The 18,096-nt window shown below is 42.9% G+C and overlaps 1 protein-coding gene across 1 annotated transcript in view; it reads right to left on the bottom strand.

Annotated features, from left to right (window-relative positions):
• The window catches only part of ripk4 (receptor-interacting serine-threonine kinase 4), a 57,488-nt gene extending 40,051 nt beyond the window's left edge, over positions 1 to 17,437 (bottom strand). The window contains exon 1 of the mRNA XM_060833828.1: positions 17,160 to 17,437. Coding sequence (XP_060689811.1) covers positions 17,160 to 17,341 — 182 coding nt within the window. The 5' untranslated portion in view covers positions 17,342 to 17,437. The remainder of the gene's footprint in view (positions 1 to 17,159) is intronic.
• Between the last annotated feature and the right edge of the window lie 659 nt (positions 17,438 to 18,096).

Raw genomic sequence — 18,096 nt, forward strand, 5'->3', positions numbered from 1 at the left:
CTCAAAAGGTAGAAGACAGAGGGTGGTGGTGGAGGGTTGGTTTTCAGACTGGAGGCCTGCGACCAATGGAGTGCCACCAGGATCGGTGCTGGGTCCTCTACTTTTCATCATTTATATAAATGATTTGGATATGAGAAGAAGAGGCATAGTTAGGAAGTTTGCAGATGACACCAAAATTGCAGGTGCAGTGGACAGCGAAGAAGGTTAACTCAGATTACAACAGGATCTTGAGCAGAAGAGCCAATGGGCAGATGGAGTTTAATTTAGCAGGACTTGTACACTTAAATGATAAGGACCTAGGGAGTGTTGCTGATCAAAGAGACCTTGGAGTGCAGGTTCAAAGCTCCTTGAAAGTGGAGTTGCAGATAGATAGGATAGTTAAGGCGGCGTTTGTTATGCTTTCCTTTATTGGTCAGAGTGTTGAGTACAGGAGTTGGGAGGTCATGTTGCGGCTATATAGAACATTGGTTAGGCCATTGTTGGAATATTGTGTGCAACTCTGGTCTCCTTCCTATCTGAAAGATGATGTGAAACTTGAAAGGGTTCAGAAAAGATTTACAAGGATGTTGACAGGGCTGGAGGATTTGAGCAATAGGGAGAGGCTGAACAGGCTGGGGCTGTTTTCCCTGGAGCGTCAGAGGCGGAGGGGTGACCTTATAGAGGTTTATAAAATTATGAGGGGCATGGAAAGGGTAAATAGACGAAGTCTTTTCCCGGAGGTCAGGAAGTTCAGAACTAGAGGTTTAGGGCGAGAGGGGAAAGATGTAAAAGAGACTTAAGGGACAACCTTTTCATGCAGAGGGTGGTGCGTGTATGGAATGAGCTGCCAGAAGAAGTGGAGGAGGCATCTGGATGGGTATATGAATAGGAAGTGTTTGAAGGGATATGGGCCAGGTGGGACTAGATTGGGTTGGGATATCTGGTCGGCATAGACGAGGTGGACCAAAGGGTCTGTTTCTGTGCTGTACATCTCGATGACTCTAAACTAAAGGCCTTTTGCTTTTACACACTCCATATCCTCTGCTTATTCGTTTATCTGTTAAAATGCCTCTTAAACATTGCTGTTGCATCTGCCTCTACCATCTCCTCTGGCAGTGTATTTCAGGCTCTTATCATCCTCTTAAAAATAAAACCTGCCTCACATTTCCTTTAAACTCACCCACTTTCATCTTAAACCTATGTCCCTTAATAATTGACCTTTTTAACCTGGGGAAAAAAGTGACTATCCATTCTATCCATGCCTCTCATAATTGAGAATGTCTCCCAGCACAGCCTTTACTCTTAGACATTCCAGTGAAAAAATGATGTGCTTTAACCATCGCTATTACAGAAACAGGAACGGTGTTCCAGATTCTCGATAAATTTCACCAGGTATCTTGATGGGATTTGAACTCACATCCTCAGAGCATTAGGCTAAGCCTGGGAAATCAATTATTCAAATCATGGACCATCCAGCACTACTAAGACATGAACAGCCATGCCAAAAGACTGACATTATCTGACATGTGGCAAGTCTACAAAACTCAGAAAAGCTGCTAATTTCAAAAATAGCTCAAGGGCTTACAAAATAAATCTAATGGAAATGAAAACAGTGCCAAGAACACATCAGTATCCCCACCAATTCCTGCTGCTTAAAACCTACTCTGATGAACAACCTTTCGTCACCTTTTCAATGCCTGTACTTTAGATTCTATTATTCTGAGACTTGCCTTAGGGTTTTTAAAAAGTATGCAAATATTACAGGAATGGACAATGAATGCTGCCCTAACCAGTGACACCCACATCCTGTGAATGAATAAAAGAAATATCCAAATATTATTCCTGCCTGATCAAGCAACACCTTAATTTTTAAAATTCCAACATTGTTCACAAATCCCTCAGAGGCTGTACCTGTCCCCATCTCTGTGACTTCTTCCAATTCTACATTCCTTCAGATCTGCCTCAGTACATGTGACAATAAATTCAATTCCATTCAACCTCTCAGCTGATCCAATGTAGTTCACTTGAGCATCCCTGATAAATGCATCCAGCAATTATTGGACACAACTTTCAACTTTGTGCTTTAAAGAATTAGCGCCAGGTACCCAGGTTTGATTCCAGCCTTGAGTACACGTTCTCCTCATGTCTGCAGGAGTTTCCTCCAGGTGCATCCCACTGTCCGAAGATGTGCAGTTAGGTGGTTGGTTATGTTAAATTACCCATAATGTCCAGGAATGTGTAGGTGAGATGGATTAGCCACGATAAAACAAAAATCCCATGCAGAGTTACTGGGAAGAGGGGGTTTTCTGAATGGGATGCTCTTAAAAAGGGTTACGTAGACTTGATGGGCTGAATTGCCTCTTCCTGATTGTAGGGATTCTTTGATTCCTAGAATCAGTATCACACAATAAGACATCAGGGGATCAGGGATTAGAAACAGTTGCAAATTAGAACATTGAACATGACAGAACAGTACAGGGCATTTGGCCCTCAATGTTGTGCTGATCTGTGAAACCAATCTGAAGCCCATCTAACCTACACGATTCCATTTTCATCCATATGTTTATGGAATGACCATTTAAATGCCCTTAAAGTTGGCAAGTCTACTACTGCTGCAGGCAGTGCATCCCACGCCCCTACTACTCTGAGTAAATAAAACTACTTCTGAAGTCTGTCCTATAGCTTTTACCTGAGGAGTGATAGATATGTCCTCTCACGCTAGCCAGAGGGGAAAGGCTCTCACTGTCCATCTTATCTTACCCGCTGATTATTTTATGTCTCTTTTGTCACCTCTCAACCTTCTCCTCTTACGAAACAGATACAAGTCCCCCAGCCTTTCCTCATAAGACCTTCCCTCCATACCAGGCAATATCCTAGTAAATCTCCTCTGAACCCTTTCCAATGCTTCCACATCCTTCCTATAAATGCAGTGACCAGAACTGTACGCAAATGTGGCTGCACCAGAGTTTTGTACAGCTGTAACATAACCTCACGACTCCAAAACTCAATCCCTCTACCAATAAAAAAAAACTTATGCTTTCTTAACAACCCTATCAACCTGGGTGGCAACTTTCAGGGATCTACGTACATGGACACAGATCTTGCTGCTCATCTACATGACCAAGAATCTTACCATTAGCTTAGTACTCTGCATTCCCGTTACCCCTTCCAAAGTAAATCACCTCACACTTTTCTGCGTTAAACTCAATTTGTCACCTCAGCCCAACTCTGCAACTTATCTATGTCCCTCTAACATCCTTCCGCACTATCCACAACACCACTGACCTTAGTGTCAACCACACATTTAACAACCCATCCTTCTACATCCTTGTCTAGGTCATTTATAAAAAAGTGACAAACAGCACAAGTCCCAAAACAGATTCTTCCAGTATATACCACTAATAATTGAACTCCAGGCTGTACATTTCCCATCAACCACCTTCTATCAGCTAGCTAATTTCTGATCCGAAACTGTTAAATCACCCTCAATCCTATTTTGTGCAATGGCCTACTGTGGGGAACCTTATCAAATGCCTTACTGAAATCCATTGACACACATCAGCTGATTTACCCTCATTCACCTGTTTGGTCACCTTCTCAAAGAACTCAATAAGGTTTGTGAGGCACAATCTACCCTTCACAAAACTGTTTTGACTATTCCTAATCAACTCATTCCTTTCTAGATCAGTATAAAACCTGTCTCTCATAACCTTTTCCAACACTTTACCCACAAGCAAAGTAAGTTCACTGGTCTATAATTACCAGGGTTGTCTCTACTTCCCTTCTTGAACAAGGGGACAACATTTGCTAACCTCCAGTCTTCTGGGACTCTTCCTGTAGACAATGATAACAAAGATCAAAGCCAAAACCTGTGTAATCTCCTTCCTGGCTTCCCAGAGAATTCTAGGATAAATCCCATCCTGCCCAGGGGAGCTACTGATTTTCACACTTTCCAGAATTGCTAACACATCGTTTTTGTGAACCTCAATCCTTTCTAGTCTAGCTTCCTGTATCTTACTATTCCTTGACAATGTTTGATTTGAGAGGTATAGGATTGGAGGGTGTGGAGTGGATTTGTCACCAATCTGAAATGTTTTTCTCTTCTCAGATGCTGCCTGACTTGTTGAGTATTTCCCGAATTCTCAGTTTTTGTTTCAGATTTGCAGCATTTCCCTTCAGCACTGACGACCTGAAGAATGCCATGAGTCACTGCTCAGATAATTTCAGGTAAAATGAAAACAAAGTATAGGGAGGATGTTGTTAAACTGGAAAGGGTGCAGAAAAGACTTAAACAATCTAGTCCCAGCAACATCCTTAAGTTACAGGGAGAGGCTGAATAGGCTGGAGGATCCCTGGAGGATCGGAGGCTGAGGTGTGACCTTGTAGAGGTTTTTAAAATCATGAAGGGCATGGATAGCCAAGATCTTTTTCCTAGGGTGGGGGTGTCCAAAACTAGAGGCCGTAGGTTTGGAGTGAAAAGGGGAAAGATTTAAAGAGAGGTAACATTTTCACAAAGTGGTGCAGGTATGTATGGAGCTGCCAGAGGAAGTGGTGGAGGCTGGTGCAATTACAAGATTTAAAAGGCATCTGGATAGGTATATGAATAGGGAGGGTTTAAAGGGATATGTGCCTAATGCTGGTAAAGGAGGCTAGATCAGATATAGGTTCAGGGGTATCTGGTCAATGAAGACAAGGAGTTTGTTTCTGTGCTGAATGAATAACTGCAGATACTTGAAATCTGAAACAAAAGCAAAAATTGCTGAAGAAACTCAGCAGGTCTGGTGGTATCTGTGGAGAGAAAGCAGAGTTAAAGTTTTGGATTGGTTTTGAAGGGTCACTGGACCTGAAATGTTAACTCGGCATGCTTTCCCTAGTACTGCCAAACCCTCTGAGAAACATCACTTGGCTCAGCAGCCAACGTGACATTGCCAGTTTGCATGCCAACTTAATTTCTCCACATTGCTGAGCTCAGTAACCCCACCTGGACATTCTGAAACAAGACCAACAGCAATTGATTATACTGGGGGCAAACCTTTATATGGCAACCAAAATAAGCTGGGCTATTTTCCAAGACAGACATTATAAGAAAGAGAAAATAAATTCTGCTACATTAAAAAGACCAGGAAGAGCTCGTATTAAATTGTTCCTCATGGCCTAATATCCAAAACACTTTACATCCAATATACATTTTGAAGCATTGTGTGTCTTTGTTAATGTTATAAACTGTCAATTTGCACATAGTAAGCTCCTTCAAATAATATAATGACTAGCTAATCTGTTTTTAATGTGTTGATTATCTCTGCAATTTCCGTCAGCAACAAAGGTCCAGACTCATTAATTTCTTTGTTACTAACATCCTCTTGCCTGATCTCCCACATTCTACCTTCCATAAAACTGATGTTAACCAAGATTATGTTGCCTTTGTCTTAGATTCGATCCCCTACAGTGTGGAAACAGGCCTTTTGGCCCAAAAAGTCTACTCCAATCTTCTGAAGAGTAACCCACCCAGACCCATTTCCCTCTGACTAATGCACCTAACACTATGGGCAATTTAGCATGGCCGATTCACCTGACCCGCACATCTTTGGACTGTGGGAGGAAACCAGAGCACCCGGAGGAAACCCACGTAGACACGGGGAGAACGTGCAAACTCCACACAGTCAGTCGCATGAGGCTGGAATCGAACCCGGAATCCTGGTGCTGTGAGGCAGCCGGGCTAACCACTGAGCCACCGTGCCACGTCCAACAAATCTCAACTCCCAACAAGTCCAATTCCCCCATCACCCCTCTGCTCTCCTGACCTATGATTGCTCCCAGTCAAGCAGCAACTTGACTTCAAAATGCTCATCTCTGTTTTGAAACCTCACCCTTCCCTATCTCTAATTCTCTCAGCCCACAACTCACTGAATCTCTACACTCCTCTCTCGCCTCTTGCACAGCTCCAGTTTTAATTTTTCACCACTGGAGGCTATGCCTTCGGTTGCCTCAACCCAACAGCTGGAATTCCTTCCCTGAACCTGTCCACTTCCTTCCCCTTGACGACATGTTGGAAAACTAACCACTTTGTCCAAGCTCTTATTGCGGCCAGTTCTGGTCACCACAATATCTGAAGGAATGGAGGTTTTGGTGTGGGTGCAGAAAGATTTTAACTAGGATGTTGTCTCATTCGGACAGTGTTAACTATGAGGAGAGATTGGACAATTTTGTTATGTTTTCACTTGAACAGAGGCTGAGGGTAAGAAGTTTACAAAATTATACGAGAGGCTTGATGGAATGGAGAGTCTGAATTTTTCTCCCCAGGGTACAAATATCAATTAGGTAAAAACAATGACCGCAGATGCTGGAAACCAGATTCTGGATCAGTGGTGCTGGAAGAGCACAGCAGTTCAGGCAGCATCCAACGAGCAGCGAAATCGACGTTTCGGGCAAAAGCCCTTCATCAGGAATAAAGGCTTTATTCCTGATGATGGGCTTTTGCCCGAAACGTCGATTTCGCTGCTCATTGGATGCTGCCTGAACTGCTGTGCTCTTCCAGCACCACTGATCCAGAATACAAATATCAATTAGTGAGTAAAAAGTGAGGTCTGCAGATGCTGGAGATCAGAGCTGAAAACGTGTTGCTGGTTAAAGCACAGCAGGTTAGGCAGCATCCAAGGAACAGGAAATTCGACGTTTCGGTCCAGAGCCCTTCATCAGGCTCTGGCCCGAAACGTCGAATTTCCTGTTCCTTGGATGCTGCCTAACCTGCTGTGCTTTAACCAGCAACACATTTTCAGCTACAAATATCAATTACTAAAGGATATAAGTTTAAGGTAAAAAGGGGGTAAGTTTAAAGGAAATGTGAGAAGCAAAGCTTTTTAAAAAAAAAGAACACACTGAATGTAATTGCCTGGAACGCATTGCCAGAGAAGGTGCTGAAGGCAGATACAACAGCAACACTCAAGTATTTTGGCAGCAGAGACAGATACAGACCACATTGAGACAAAAGGGCCTGCTCCCATGCTATACTGTTCTTTGTTCTTAGCATTTGAGCTAATGTTCCTTTAGATGTGTCAGTGCCATTCCTTTAAGTTTTTTTATAAAGCTCCCCTGTGAAGTGCCAGAGGATGATTCATCGCATGAGAGATGCTACATCAGTAGCTATTGAAAGTTTACCAGCACTAAAGTGCTTTGTCTCATGAAATTTCTGAGTTTAGCTTTGGCAAAGGCTTAGTAAATATTGCTGTGAAGCAATTGTTTTGACAAAGGGTCAGTTAGACTCGAAATTTCAGCTCTTCTCTCCTTACCGGTGTTGCCAGATCTGCTGAGATTTTCCAGCATTTTCTCTTTTGGTTTCAGATTCCAGCATCCACAGTAATTTGCTTTTATTATTGTTGTGAAGCACTTGCTTTGTATTCAGCCAAACCCTCAGCCTCCAACAATCTCCATTCTGGTGTGATTTCATCTCTCTTTGGTATTAAATAAAAACAGAAAAGAGGATTTGAGGCTGCACTCTACCCCAAACCTTATCTGGCTGCAGTTGGTTCAACAGACACACAGCAAGTTCCAGTCTTGAAATTCTCTGCCTAAATCTCAGAACCACAAGGCTCCAGGCTCAAGTTCCATCCCAGGGTTGAGCATATAAGTCAATGCTGGAGCAGCAGAGTCATACCGAGGGAGTGCTACATTGACATATTTCAGACGATATGTTAAATGTGGGCAAACATAATTTTAAGATAATTGGAGGAAAGTTTAGGGAAGGTTCTTTACTCAAAAGTAGTGGGTATGTAAAATGCAATGGTAGTAGAGTCACATACATTAGGGACATTTAAGCAACTCTTGGATAGGCACATGGAAGATATCTACATACCCTGCATTGTACTTAGTCTGATCTTAGAGTAGGATAGAAGGCTAGCACAACATTGAGGGCCGAAGGGCCTGTACTGTTATATGTTCTGTAGAAAAAGCCTCACCTGGCTACTTGGGCGGAATGCAAAAATATTCATGTCACTATTTTAAACAAGATCAGGGGAGTTCACCCCTCTTTTACCCAGCTGTCAACATCATAAAGGACCTTATCACATTGTGGTTTGTGTTTGCAGTCAGCAAATCAGTTACTGCATTCCCTACATTACAATAGTGACCACAATTCGAAAACTTCCGATTGCAAAAGTAGTTCGAGATATTGCTGATCATGAAAGGTTTTATGGAAAGGCAAATTTGTCGGTTTTCTTTTCACAACCTTTGGTCCAACCTGTGAAGTATTTTGGAAGTGCTTTAAATATGGAAAACAGTTGCTAATCTATGCACAGTGAGGTTTTACAAACAGCAGAGTAACAATCACTAATAAGCTATTGTGAGAATTTTAATGTGAGAACAGCTCAGTTTCCAGCTTTCTTCCTGAATCTAGCAAAGGCTCTGCAAACTGAACTAAACTGATGCCTATTTTAGCATCTCTCGATTCAGAACTGTATAGAAATTACACCATCCAATCTATTCAGTCACATTGAAATAATGTACAGTCCTTCATTGTAATTAATCCTGACATTTCATCTCAGATATGTAAGGAGTTTTAAATTCACCAATCCTTTCAATTTAACTCTCAACTTTAAAAAAAATTTTAAGTCTTTCTCCTATTTCATTGAAAGAAATAGCCCAAGTTGTACATTAGCTGAAAATGTGTTGCTGGAAAAGCACAGCAGGTCAGGCAGCATCCAAGGAGCAGGAGAATCAACGTTTCGGGCATAAGCCCTTCTTCAGGAATTGTAGAGGGAGGAAGAGACCTTCTTCAAGGAAGGCATCCTTGTAAGAGGATTCGCAGTAGGTTAAAATCTTCTAGAAGAAAAGTGAAGACTGCAGATGCTAAAGTTGTACATTAACCCACTGATCTTAAAATAGCCCAGCTCTTTGTTGTGCTTATGAGTACTGCGGAGGAGAGTCTACATTAAAGTGGTCATTAGCTGAATGAAGTGACTGCAAATTTAACTGTTCTCACAACCAGCTAGACCCTCTGAAAATGCTGCACTCGTAGGATGACCCACCCAGTCAAACAAAACTAAGGGCAGGCTGCACATCTTTTTGTATTTCATCAACAGTCACGTATCAGATGGTTGGGAAAAGATACACCTTGTTCATAATAACCTTTAAGGTTGAAAACGCGTAGTCATTGCTGAAAATGTGTTGCTGGTCAAAGCACAGCAGGCCAGGCAGCATCTCAGGAATAGAGAATTCGACGTTTCGAGCATAAGCCCTTCATCATTCCTGATGAAGGGCTTATGCTCGAAACGTCGAATTCTCTATTCCTGAGAGGCTGCCTGGCCTGCTGTGCTTTGACCAGCAACACATTTTCAGCTGTGATCTCCAGCATCTGCAGACCTCATTTTTAACGCGTAGTCATTGGCCAGTTGTTGTTTGATCTGTGATGACAGATGAATACATTCGATCTAACAGTCAATATGGAGTCCAAAGCAACTTCATACATTGATACTGTCACCAAACATGCAATATTTTGAATCACATCAAACCTGAAACAAACTCTGTTTCTGTCTTTACAGATGCTGCCAAACCTGGTGAATTTCTCCAGCATTCTGTGTTTGTTTCAGATTTCGACCACACACTATTTTGCCTTTATTCAACTACTTCAAAAGTTTAAAGGATAAACAGAACAGTAAAAAGGACCAACCTCATTAGTTCCTGAAAAAGGGCTTATGCCCGAAACGTCGATTCTCCTGCTCCTTGGATGCTGCCTGACCTGCTGCGCTTTTCCAGCTCTGATCTCCAGACCTCACTTTCTCCAACCTCATTAGTGTTTTATAATCTCATTCATGGATTGTGGGCATCATTGGTTAGGCCATCGTTTATTGTTCATCCCTAAAAGCCAAGGGAAAAGTCCCTGTGGACTGTTGACAATGAGAGGAGGGGAGTTGAAGAGTATGGTGCTGAAAAAGCACAGCCGGTCAGGCAGCATCCGAGGAATAGGAGTGTCAAAGTTTCAGGCATAAGGTCTTCATCAGGAATGAAGGGGTGGCCCTAGGGGGCTAAGAAATAAATTGGGGGGAGTGTGGGGCAGAGAGAGAGAGAGAGAGAGAGAGAGAGAGAGAGAGAGAGAGAGAGAGAGAGAGAGAGAGAGAGAGAGAGAGAGAGAGAGAGAGAGAGAGAGAGAGAGAGAGAGAGAGAGAGAGAGAGAGAGAGAGAGAGAGAGAGAGAGAGAGAGAGAGAGAGAGAGAGAGAGAGAGAGAGAGAGAGAGAGAGAGAGAGAGAGAGAGAGAGAGAGAGAGAGAGAGAGAATAATCAACTGGGAGAAAATCGAGGACTGCAGATGCTGAAGATCAGAGACAAAGAAAACATGTTTGGCAATGGTATCTCATTGGAAACAGTAGAGTATAACCCTCTGGATATAGACACTAGTGGTTGCAAAATGAGGTCTTCGGTTGAGAAAAAGAACATATCAGAGACAACTCAGTGGAAGGTGGCATTGTCGGAGCAGATGTGATGGAGTTGGACAAATTCAGATTCTCAGGGAGCAGAGTGTGAGGGGGGCAGTCAAGTTTTTTTAATAAGTACTGGTGAACGGTTTATCCCAAATGGGAAGGGTGAAGTCAAGGAATGAAAGAGAAAGGAAGAGTCAAAGATGGACCAGGTGAAGGTGAAAAAAGAATGAAAGTGAAATGCAAAGCATTAATTTTTCCAATTCTGGATGAAAGCAGGAAGCAGCACTGAAGGCATAAATCAATGTTTTGGAGACAGAATTACGACACAACATCGGAGCAGAATTAGGCCATTCAGCCCATCATGCCTGTTCCACCATTCGATCACAGTTGAAATGATGATTCACAACACCATTCTCCTGCCTCCTCCTTGTAACCCTTGATCCCTGTCTAATTAAGAACCTCAGTCTTCAATGCACTCAATGACTTGGCTGCCACAGCCTACTGTGGCAATCCACAGATTAACCACATTCTGGCTGAAGAAAGTCCTCCTCATCTCAGTTCTAAAAGGGTCGTCTCTTCCCTCGGAGGCTGTGCCTTCAGGTCCTAGTGTCTTCTACGAGTGGAAACATCTTCTCCACGTTCACTTTATCCAGGCCTCTCAGTATTCATTACGTTTTAATCAGATCACCCCCCCTCTTTCTAAAGTCCATCAAGTACAGATCCAGACTCCTCATATGACAAATTCTTCATCTGCAGGATCATTCTTGCAAACCATAGTCATTTAAACCTCTGGACACTGGTTCAACACTGCTCACAGTACTCCAAATGCAGTCTGACCAAAGCCTTATACAGCCTCAGTAGTACATCTCTATTCTCGTATTCCAGCCCTCTTGAAATGAATGCCAACATTGCATTTGCCCTCCTAACCGCCAACTAAACCTGTTTGTTAATCTTAAGAAAATTCTGAACTAAGATCCTTAAATCCCTCAAAAAAAAAACAAATTGCTGGAAAATCTCAACAGGTCACAGTATCAGTGGAGGGAAAGCAGTATTAATGTTTTGGGTTTGGTGACCCTTCTTCAGGACATTCTGAAGGAGGCTAAAGGTGACCTTATAGAGGTTTATAAAATCATTAGGGGCACAGATAAGTTAAGTGAGTGGGGGAGATCAAAACAAGGGGGCATATATTTAAGATGAGAAGAGAAAGATTTCAAAGGGACCTGAGGGGCAACATTTTCACACAGACGATGATTCGCATGTGGAATGAATTGCCAGAACAAGTGATAGATGCAGGTACAATTACAACATTTAAAAGATATTTGGGTAGGTATATGAATAGGAAAGGTTTAGGGGGTTATGGGCCAAACGCAGACAAGGGGGATTCATTTAGTTTGGGAAACTTAGTCAGCGTGGACTAATTGTACTGAAGGATCTGCTGTATGACTGACTCAATAACTCATCTCCACAGATGCTGTCAGACCTTTTGATATTTTCCAGCAATTTCAGTTTTTGTTTCTGTATTTCTAGCATTTGCAGTTCTTTTACTGTACACTCCACAATAAGACAGCCATAACTGGGCCTCGGGCAGAAACCCATAACTACTTCTTTGACATGGCAGAAAGTGAAATAAGAGAAGAATTAGTTTAAAGAAAGAATTAGCTCAGCCTGGTAAAGGAGGATGGTTTGAGGAAGGGTCACTCATTCTGAAGTGTTAACTCTAATTGCTCTCCACAGATGCTGCCAGACCTGTTGAGCTTATCCAGCAATTTCCTTTTTTGTTGCCAAAAGGAGGGTGCTGGTGGAATGCGAATGGCTCAGGAGTTCTTTCAAGGCGGACTCTGGAAGCTTTCAGACCATCCTGATGTGGGATGAATGTGTAGGGGAATTGCAGGTGAGGAGGAACTGATATAAAGCATCAGAAGAATCAAGAATGTAAATGGGGAGAGACCGGTCAAGGCGGTTGGGGGTGGGGGTGGGGGGCGATGAGGGTTGTCAGAATTGAATTAAGATAGGAAGACATAAGCTCAGTGGAGTAGGAACATGCTGAAACAATATGTCTGCCAGGGCAGTACTGTTTATAGAGTTCAGGAAGGAGGTAGAAGTAGGCCATGTGTGGTCGAGGGTCTACGAGGTGGGAAGCAGTGAAGAGGAGATCTCCAGGAGAGATGAGGTCAGTGACACTGCAGACTAATTTTCAGTGGTGGAGCCATGATCCAGGGTCAGTTAGCTCAGTTGTCTGAACAGCTGGTTTATAACACAGTTATACCAACAGCAAGGGTTTAATTCCTGCAGCAGCTAAGGATACCATGAAGGACTCGCCTTTTCAACTTTGCCCGTCACTGTAGGTGTGGTGACCTTCAGGTTAAACTGCCACTAGTTGATTCTCTCTGTGTCTCATTAATGACACAGCAGCCCTATTGTCTGATAGGACCTTGGCAACTTTACCTTGACATGATCCACAGAGTTGGAATATGTGTCTGAAAGCTGCTGGATAGAGGTCAGCATGTGAGATGACAACCTGACCACCCTCATTAGCTGGCTTGATAACAAGGTCAGGGTTGGAGCACCAAGTCCAGAGGGAGAGAGGTTGGACTGGAAGAAGGGAGCAGAGAATGTTTGCCTTGTTCCGTGCAACCTGGCCCAGAACATTACCACTCCTTAACTCCACCTGAGTTGGGTTTGAACACTGAACTGAAAAGTAAATAAATATTCAAGCTGCTCCTCTTGGAGCATATTTCCACTCAGCCAATGCTGAATGTCATACAAACAAAAACAAACATGGCACCTCCCAGAGGGTGGGGTCAAGGGAGGTGGCAGTGAAATCACATCAACACAAACATGGAACCGATGCTATTTTCAGCTGATGCTAAAGGGCAGCAAATAGACAATAGGAAAGCGCTCAAGATATATCCTTCAGGGACTCCAGAGGGAATATTATGGGAACAGGAGTACAGATGTTTCTGTGAGTTTGACTGGATAGGGAACGATGGAACTAAGTGAGTGCATTCCTTCATGGTTATTGAGCCATGGAGGTCTGATAAAGAGGATGCCGTGGTCAGTGGAGCTGAAGACTGCAGACAGTTCACGAAGGAGGAGAGAACATTTACTTTTGTCACAATCATAAGGGATGTCAGTAGCAACTTTTCGCAGAGCCAATTGTGTGGAACAGGCTTTAGACAGGACTGGCAGTAAACAGACCTCCTGAATGGCTTGCTAACTGCAAAAATGTCTGATCAGGAAGCTGATTCCTAAACATTTGCCAAACAAGTTTCATCTAGGAGAAAGTGAGGACTGCCGATGCCGGAGATCAGAGTCAACAGCATGATGCTGGAAAAGCACAGCATGCCAAGCGGCATCAGAGGAGCAGGAGAATCGATGTTTCGAGGATGCTGCCTGGCCTGCTGTGCTTTTCCAGCACCAAGCTCAAACTGAAATTGGTTCATCGCTGACAAGTGTGGAAATTGCATTTTAATGCAAATCTCTCAAACTTCTATACTTTTTTTTAAATTAACAATGGTCCACACAATCAAACACCTTGACCTGTGGTATCATTTTGTTCTCAGTGTGGATCCAGACTCCTGGCCTTGAGATGCAGCCCAGCCCGGGTTGGAAGGCCTACTTTTCTGAGATTAGATTACCTACAGCATGGAAGCAGGCCCTTCGGCCCAACAAATCCACACCGACCTTCCAGACGCATTACCCTACATTTCTCCTGAACACTATGGACAATTTAGCACAACCTGTGACATCTTTGGATTGTAGGTAGGAAACCAGAGCACCCAGAGAAAACCCATGCAGACAAACTCCACACAGACAGTTGCCCAAGGCGGGAATCGAACCCAGGCGCTGTAAGGCAGCAGTGCTAACCACTGAGTTACCATGCCCGAGCTCTTATTTCTCATTTTTTAAAATATTATTGCTGGACCTTTTTTTTCCTGAATTTGTTTCCCCCTAAGGATTTATTGTTAGGAGTCTGTACCTAAATTAGCACCATAAGAGGCAACTTGCAAACTTTTCACTGTATTCATGGGAGTTTGTGTGACAATGAAGCTAATTCTAAAATTTCCTTGTGTGGCTCAAACTGCCAAACTTTGTTTAACAATGCTTCTGTTAATCACCTCTGGATGTAGTTTGTCCATACTTTACAGATTCTAAAAAGTTGTTGATTGTCTACCATTCACACCAATTCAGAGTAGGAGGATGGTTAATGGAGCTTGGGGCAGTGAAGGGTTCTCCATTTCACTGCTACCTTTCTGCCAGCATTTCCATGACATTAGATGTGATTCGTGTCTGTGCCAGATTAAATCTAGTAACAGATTAATTTATAGATAACAGCAAGTTAAAAATTAACTGAAAAACCAAGAAACACTTGTGTCTGGGATAACTTGTTCAATGTTTGCCTGTAATATGACCCTTGTGCTGTAATGCTCAAATCCATAGAATATACAAAATCAGAAGAAGAACAATACACAATAATGGCCAGAAAAACAAACTAGGCAGGCAGAATGCCGGAAGAACACAGCAAGCCAGGGAGCATCAGGTGGAGAAATCACGTTTCAAGTGTAACCCCTCTCCTGCCTCACTATTTTGGTTTCCAGCATCTGCATTGTGTTTTTTTTTGTACTGGAAGACTAAAAAAAAGTCAGTTCTCAAATAACTCTCTCTCTACCTCCAACCCCACCCAAATCAAACTGAGTTAAAGGCTGAACACAATACATATAAAAGCCTGCATTTATGTAGCACCCTAATTACAGCCTAAGTCACACTTTACACATTCAGACAAAAGTCGACACCCAGGACATATTCAGACAGCTGACCAAACGTTTGGCCAAGTTAGATGTGAGGAAGTTAAAAGCAGAAAAAGCTCGAAAAACTCAGCAGGCCTGGCAAAATCTGTGGAGAGAAATAGAGTTAACGTTCAAGCCGCGTATGAACTGCATTCTGAAGAAGTCATATCAGACTCAAATGTTAACTGGATTTCTCTCTCCACAAATGCTGCCAGATCTGTTGAGTTGTCAGCGTGTCCGGTTTTTATTTCAGGTCTCCAGAAATCAAAACTTTGTTTTTATCTAGTGTCTAAGAGAGCCCTGGGGAGACAATAAAAAGTGAGCTTTAGAAAGGAAGTGTAATATTTAGGGCATATTTGAACACATGGCTAATAACACTGTATCCATCAAAATCCCAGGGATGAACACAGTCAGCATGTCATATTCCGTGACTCCAGTCATGAATACGTGTATTGCCTTGGGTCAGGACAGGATGAGGCTTGTCCATCTCTACAGTTCTGATTGACAATCTTACCTCACACATAATGGTTGCTAACTGGGCCTCATAAAACCAAACCCTGAAAAGAAAAAAAAATCAACATTTTGCAAAGAGAACTGATTAACTGGGGAGGGAGGCACAGGGTACATTTGCAGATGTCAGATCAATCATCTTAGATTATAGAAAGATATAAACAGGATTATTCAGATGGGCAGATCACTGGAAGATGGAATTTAACCCTGATAAGTGTGAGGTGATGCATTTTGGAAGGATTTTTGCTTTTACTCAATGAATAATAGGACACCATGAAGCTTAGACGAACAGGAGGATCCTGGGGTGCTTATCAACAGAAGGTGGAAGGACAGGTTAACAGATTGGTTAAGAAGGAATACGGGATGTTTGCCTTTATGAATCAAGACATAGACCATAAGAGCATAGGAGGTTACGTTGGATCTATACCGAACTTTGGTTCGGCCAACAGCTGGGGTACTGTGTGCAGTTCTGGTTACCTCACTGTGGGAAGGATGTGACTGCACTGGAGATTCACCAGCGCGTAGCTATGAAGGGTGGGTGGATAAGTTTGAGTTGTTTTCTTTGGAGCAGGGAACATTGAGAAGTGATATGATACAGGTGTACAGAATTATGTGGAGCACAGACAGCATGAAGAGACATCAACTGTTTGTTTTAATCAGAGGGTTGAGAGCAGAAGGGCGCACTTAAAAATTCAGGAGGTTTAGAGGGGATTGGAAGAAAACATTCTTTCCCCCAGAGGGTGGTGAGGGTTTGTTGAGTTTGGTAATCTCACAACTTTCAAAGAGTACTTGAATGAGCACTTAAAACTGTCATAACATTGAATTGATTTGAATTCATTGTCTCTTGTACTGAGGCACATTGAAAAGCTTTGTCTTGCGAGCAATACAGGCAGTTCAGAGTTAAATAGCATAGATAAGTAAATAATAGGTAAACAACAGCAAAACAAAAACACAGGTACAGCTGAATGTTAAGAGTTTGAGAGTCCATTCAGTATAACATTTAAGTCTATGGGCTTAGTCAAGTAAGTGAGACTAGTGTAGACTTGATGGGCTGAAGGGCCTCTTTTGTACTGTATAAGCCTATGATTATGATTGTGATTAATTCTCGTGAGGATACAATTCCTTACAGCATAAATCCAACACATCACACCCAGAGCAGCAGAAATAGGACCAGCAAAAACAAAACAGACAAGAGAAGGGTTAAACTGAAAGTTAACACTCCTCATAGTAAAAAATGAGGTCTGCAGATGCTGGAGATCACAGCCGCAAATGTGTTGCTGGTCAAAGCACAGCAGGCCAGGCAGCATCTCAGGAATACTCCTCATAGTATACAGGCAATTCTCACTAGCTGCTACACAAACAGTCCAAAGCTATTTCCATTTCAAAGAGCATATTATCAAAGCTGAGCTCAAACAGCACACACACCAACAGAAACATACAGAATTTCAAGACAAGACTTAGATCAGTAACTTACTTCTCATCCACATGGAGACTTGGAGGACATTTGATGGCCAGCCATGTTTTCCAGTTAACATGACGAATCTTATAAACCTGCCCAAATCCACCAGATCCAATCTTTTCCCAGCTCATAAACTCATCTGAATCAAAAGTCTTTAGCAGTCCCATTCTCCAGGAGGACTTCTCCTGTTCCTCCATTGTTTAAAAATTTCTTCCCACCTCAAAATAAACTCTTTTCACTACTCCCTTCTAACTTGTCGCCTGTACGTATCTCCCTTCGTTCTTATCATCAGCAATAGCTGCTAATGGTCAGGTGTTCAAGGTGTGTTCATTAACTAAGTGCTAACATCACTTCCTGTTACAGCAGTGAGGTAATCCACCCTGTCAGAATTTGTAGGCCTCTCTGAGCATTAACCCATCCCCCTCCAAGCTCCCAGCAACTCACTCAGCTCAGCAAAGCTCACTTATCAGTGCTTCAACTGAAATCACAGCCGTGCTTCTACCTGCAGATTATAGTCCCTAAATATAAAGGAGAACTGAAAACCCAAGGAGTAACCAAGTCACTGGAGCTCATTGGACTGTGGACATCCTGCCACCCCAAACAATTCACTGCACCCCAACAATCCCACAAATCAGACGTAGCAAAGGGACGAGAGAAGGGCTCGCGTATGAGTTCCTTATCCTCAAACTCAAGGTTAAAGTGCTAATTTGGGGCGGCGCGATGGCTCAGTGGTTAGCACTGCTGTCTCATAGCGCCAGGGACCCGAATTCGAATTCAGCCTCGGGTGATTGTCTGTGTGGAGTTTGCACATTCTCCCCGTGTCTGCGTGGGTTTCCTCCCACAGTCCACGGATGTGCAGGTCAGGTAAATTTGGCCATGCTAAATTGCCCATAGTGTTAGGTGCATTAGTAAGGAATGGGTCATGGGTGGGTTACTCTTCGGCGGGACAGTG

This window comes from Hemiscyllium ocellatum, chromosome 12 (genome assembly GCF_020745735.1).
Source record: "Hemiscyllium ocellatum isolate sHemOce1 chromosome 12, sHemOce1.pat.X.cur, whole genome shotgun sequence".
NCBI classification, from domain to species: domain Eukaryota; kingdom Metazoa; phylum Chordata; class Chondrichthyes; order Orectolobiformes; family Hemiscylliidae; genus Hemiscyllium; species Hemiscyllium ocellatum.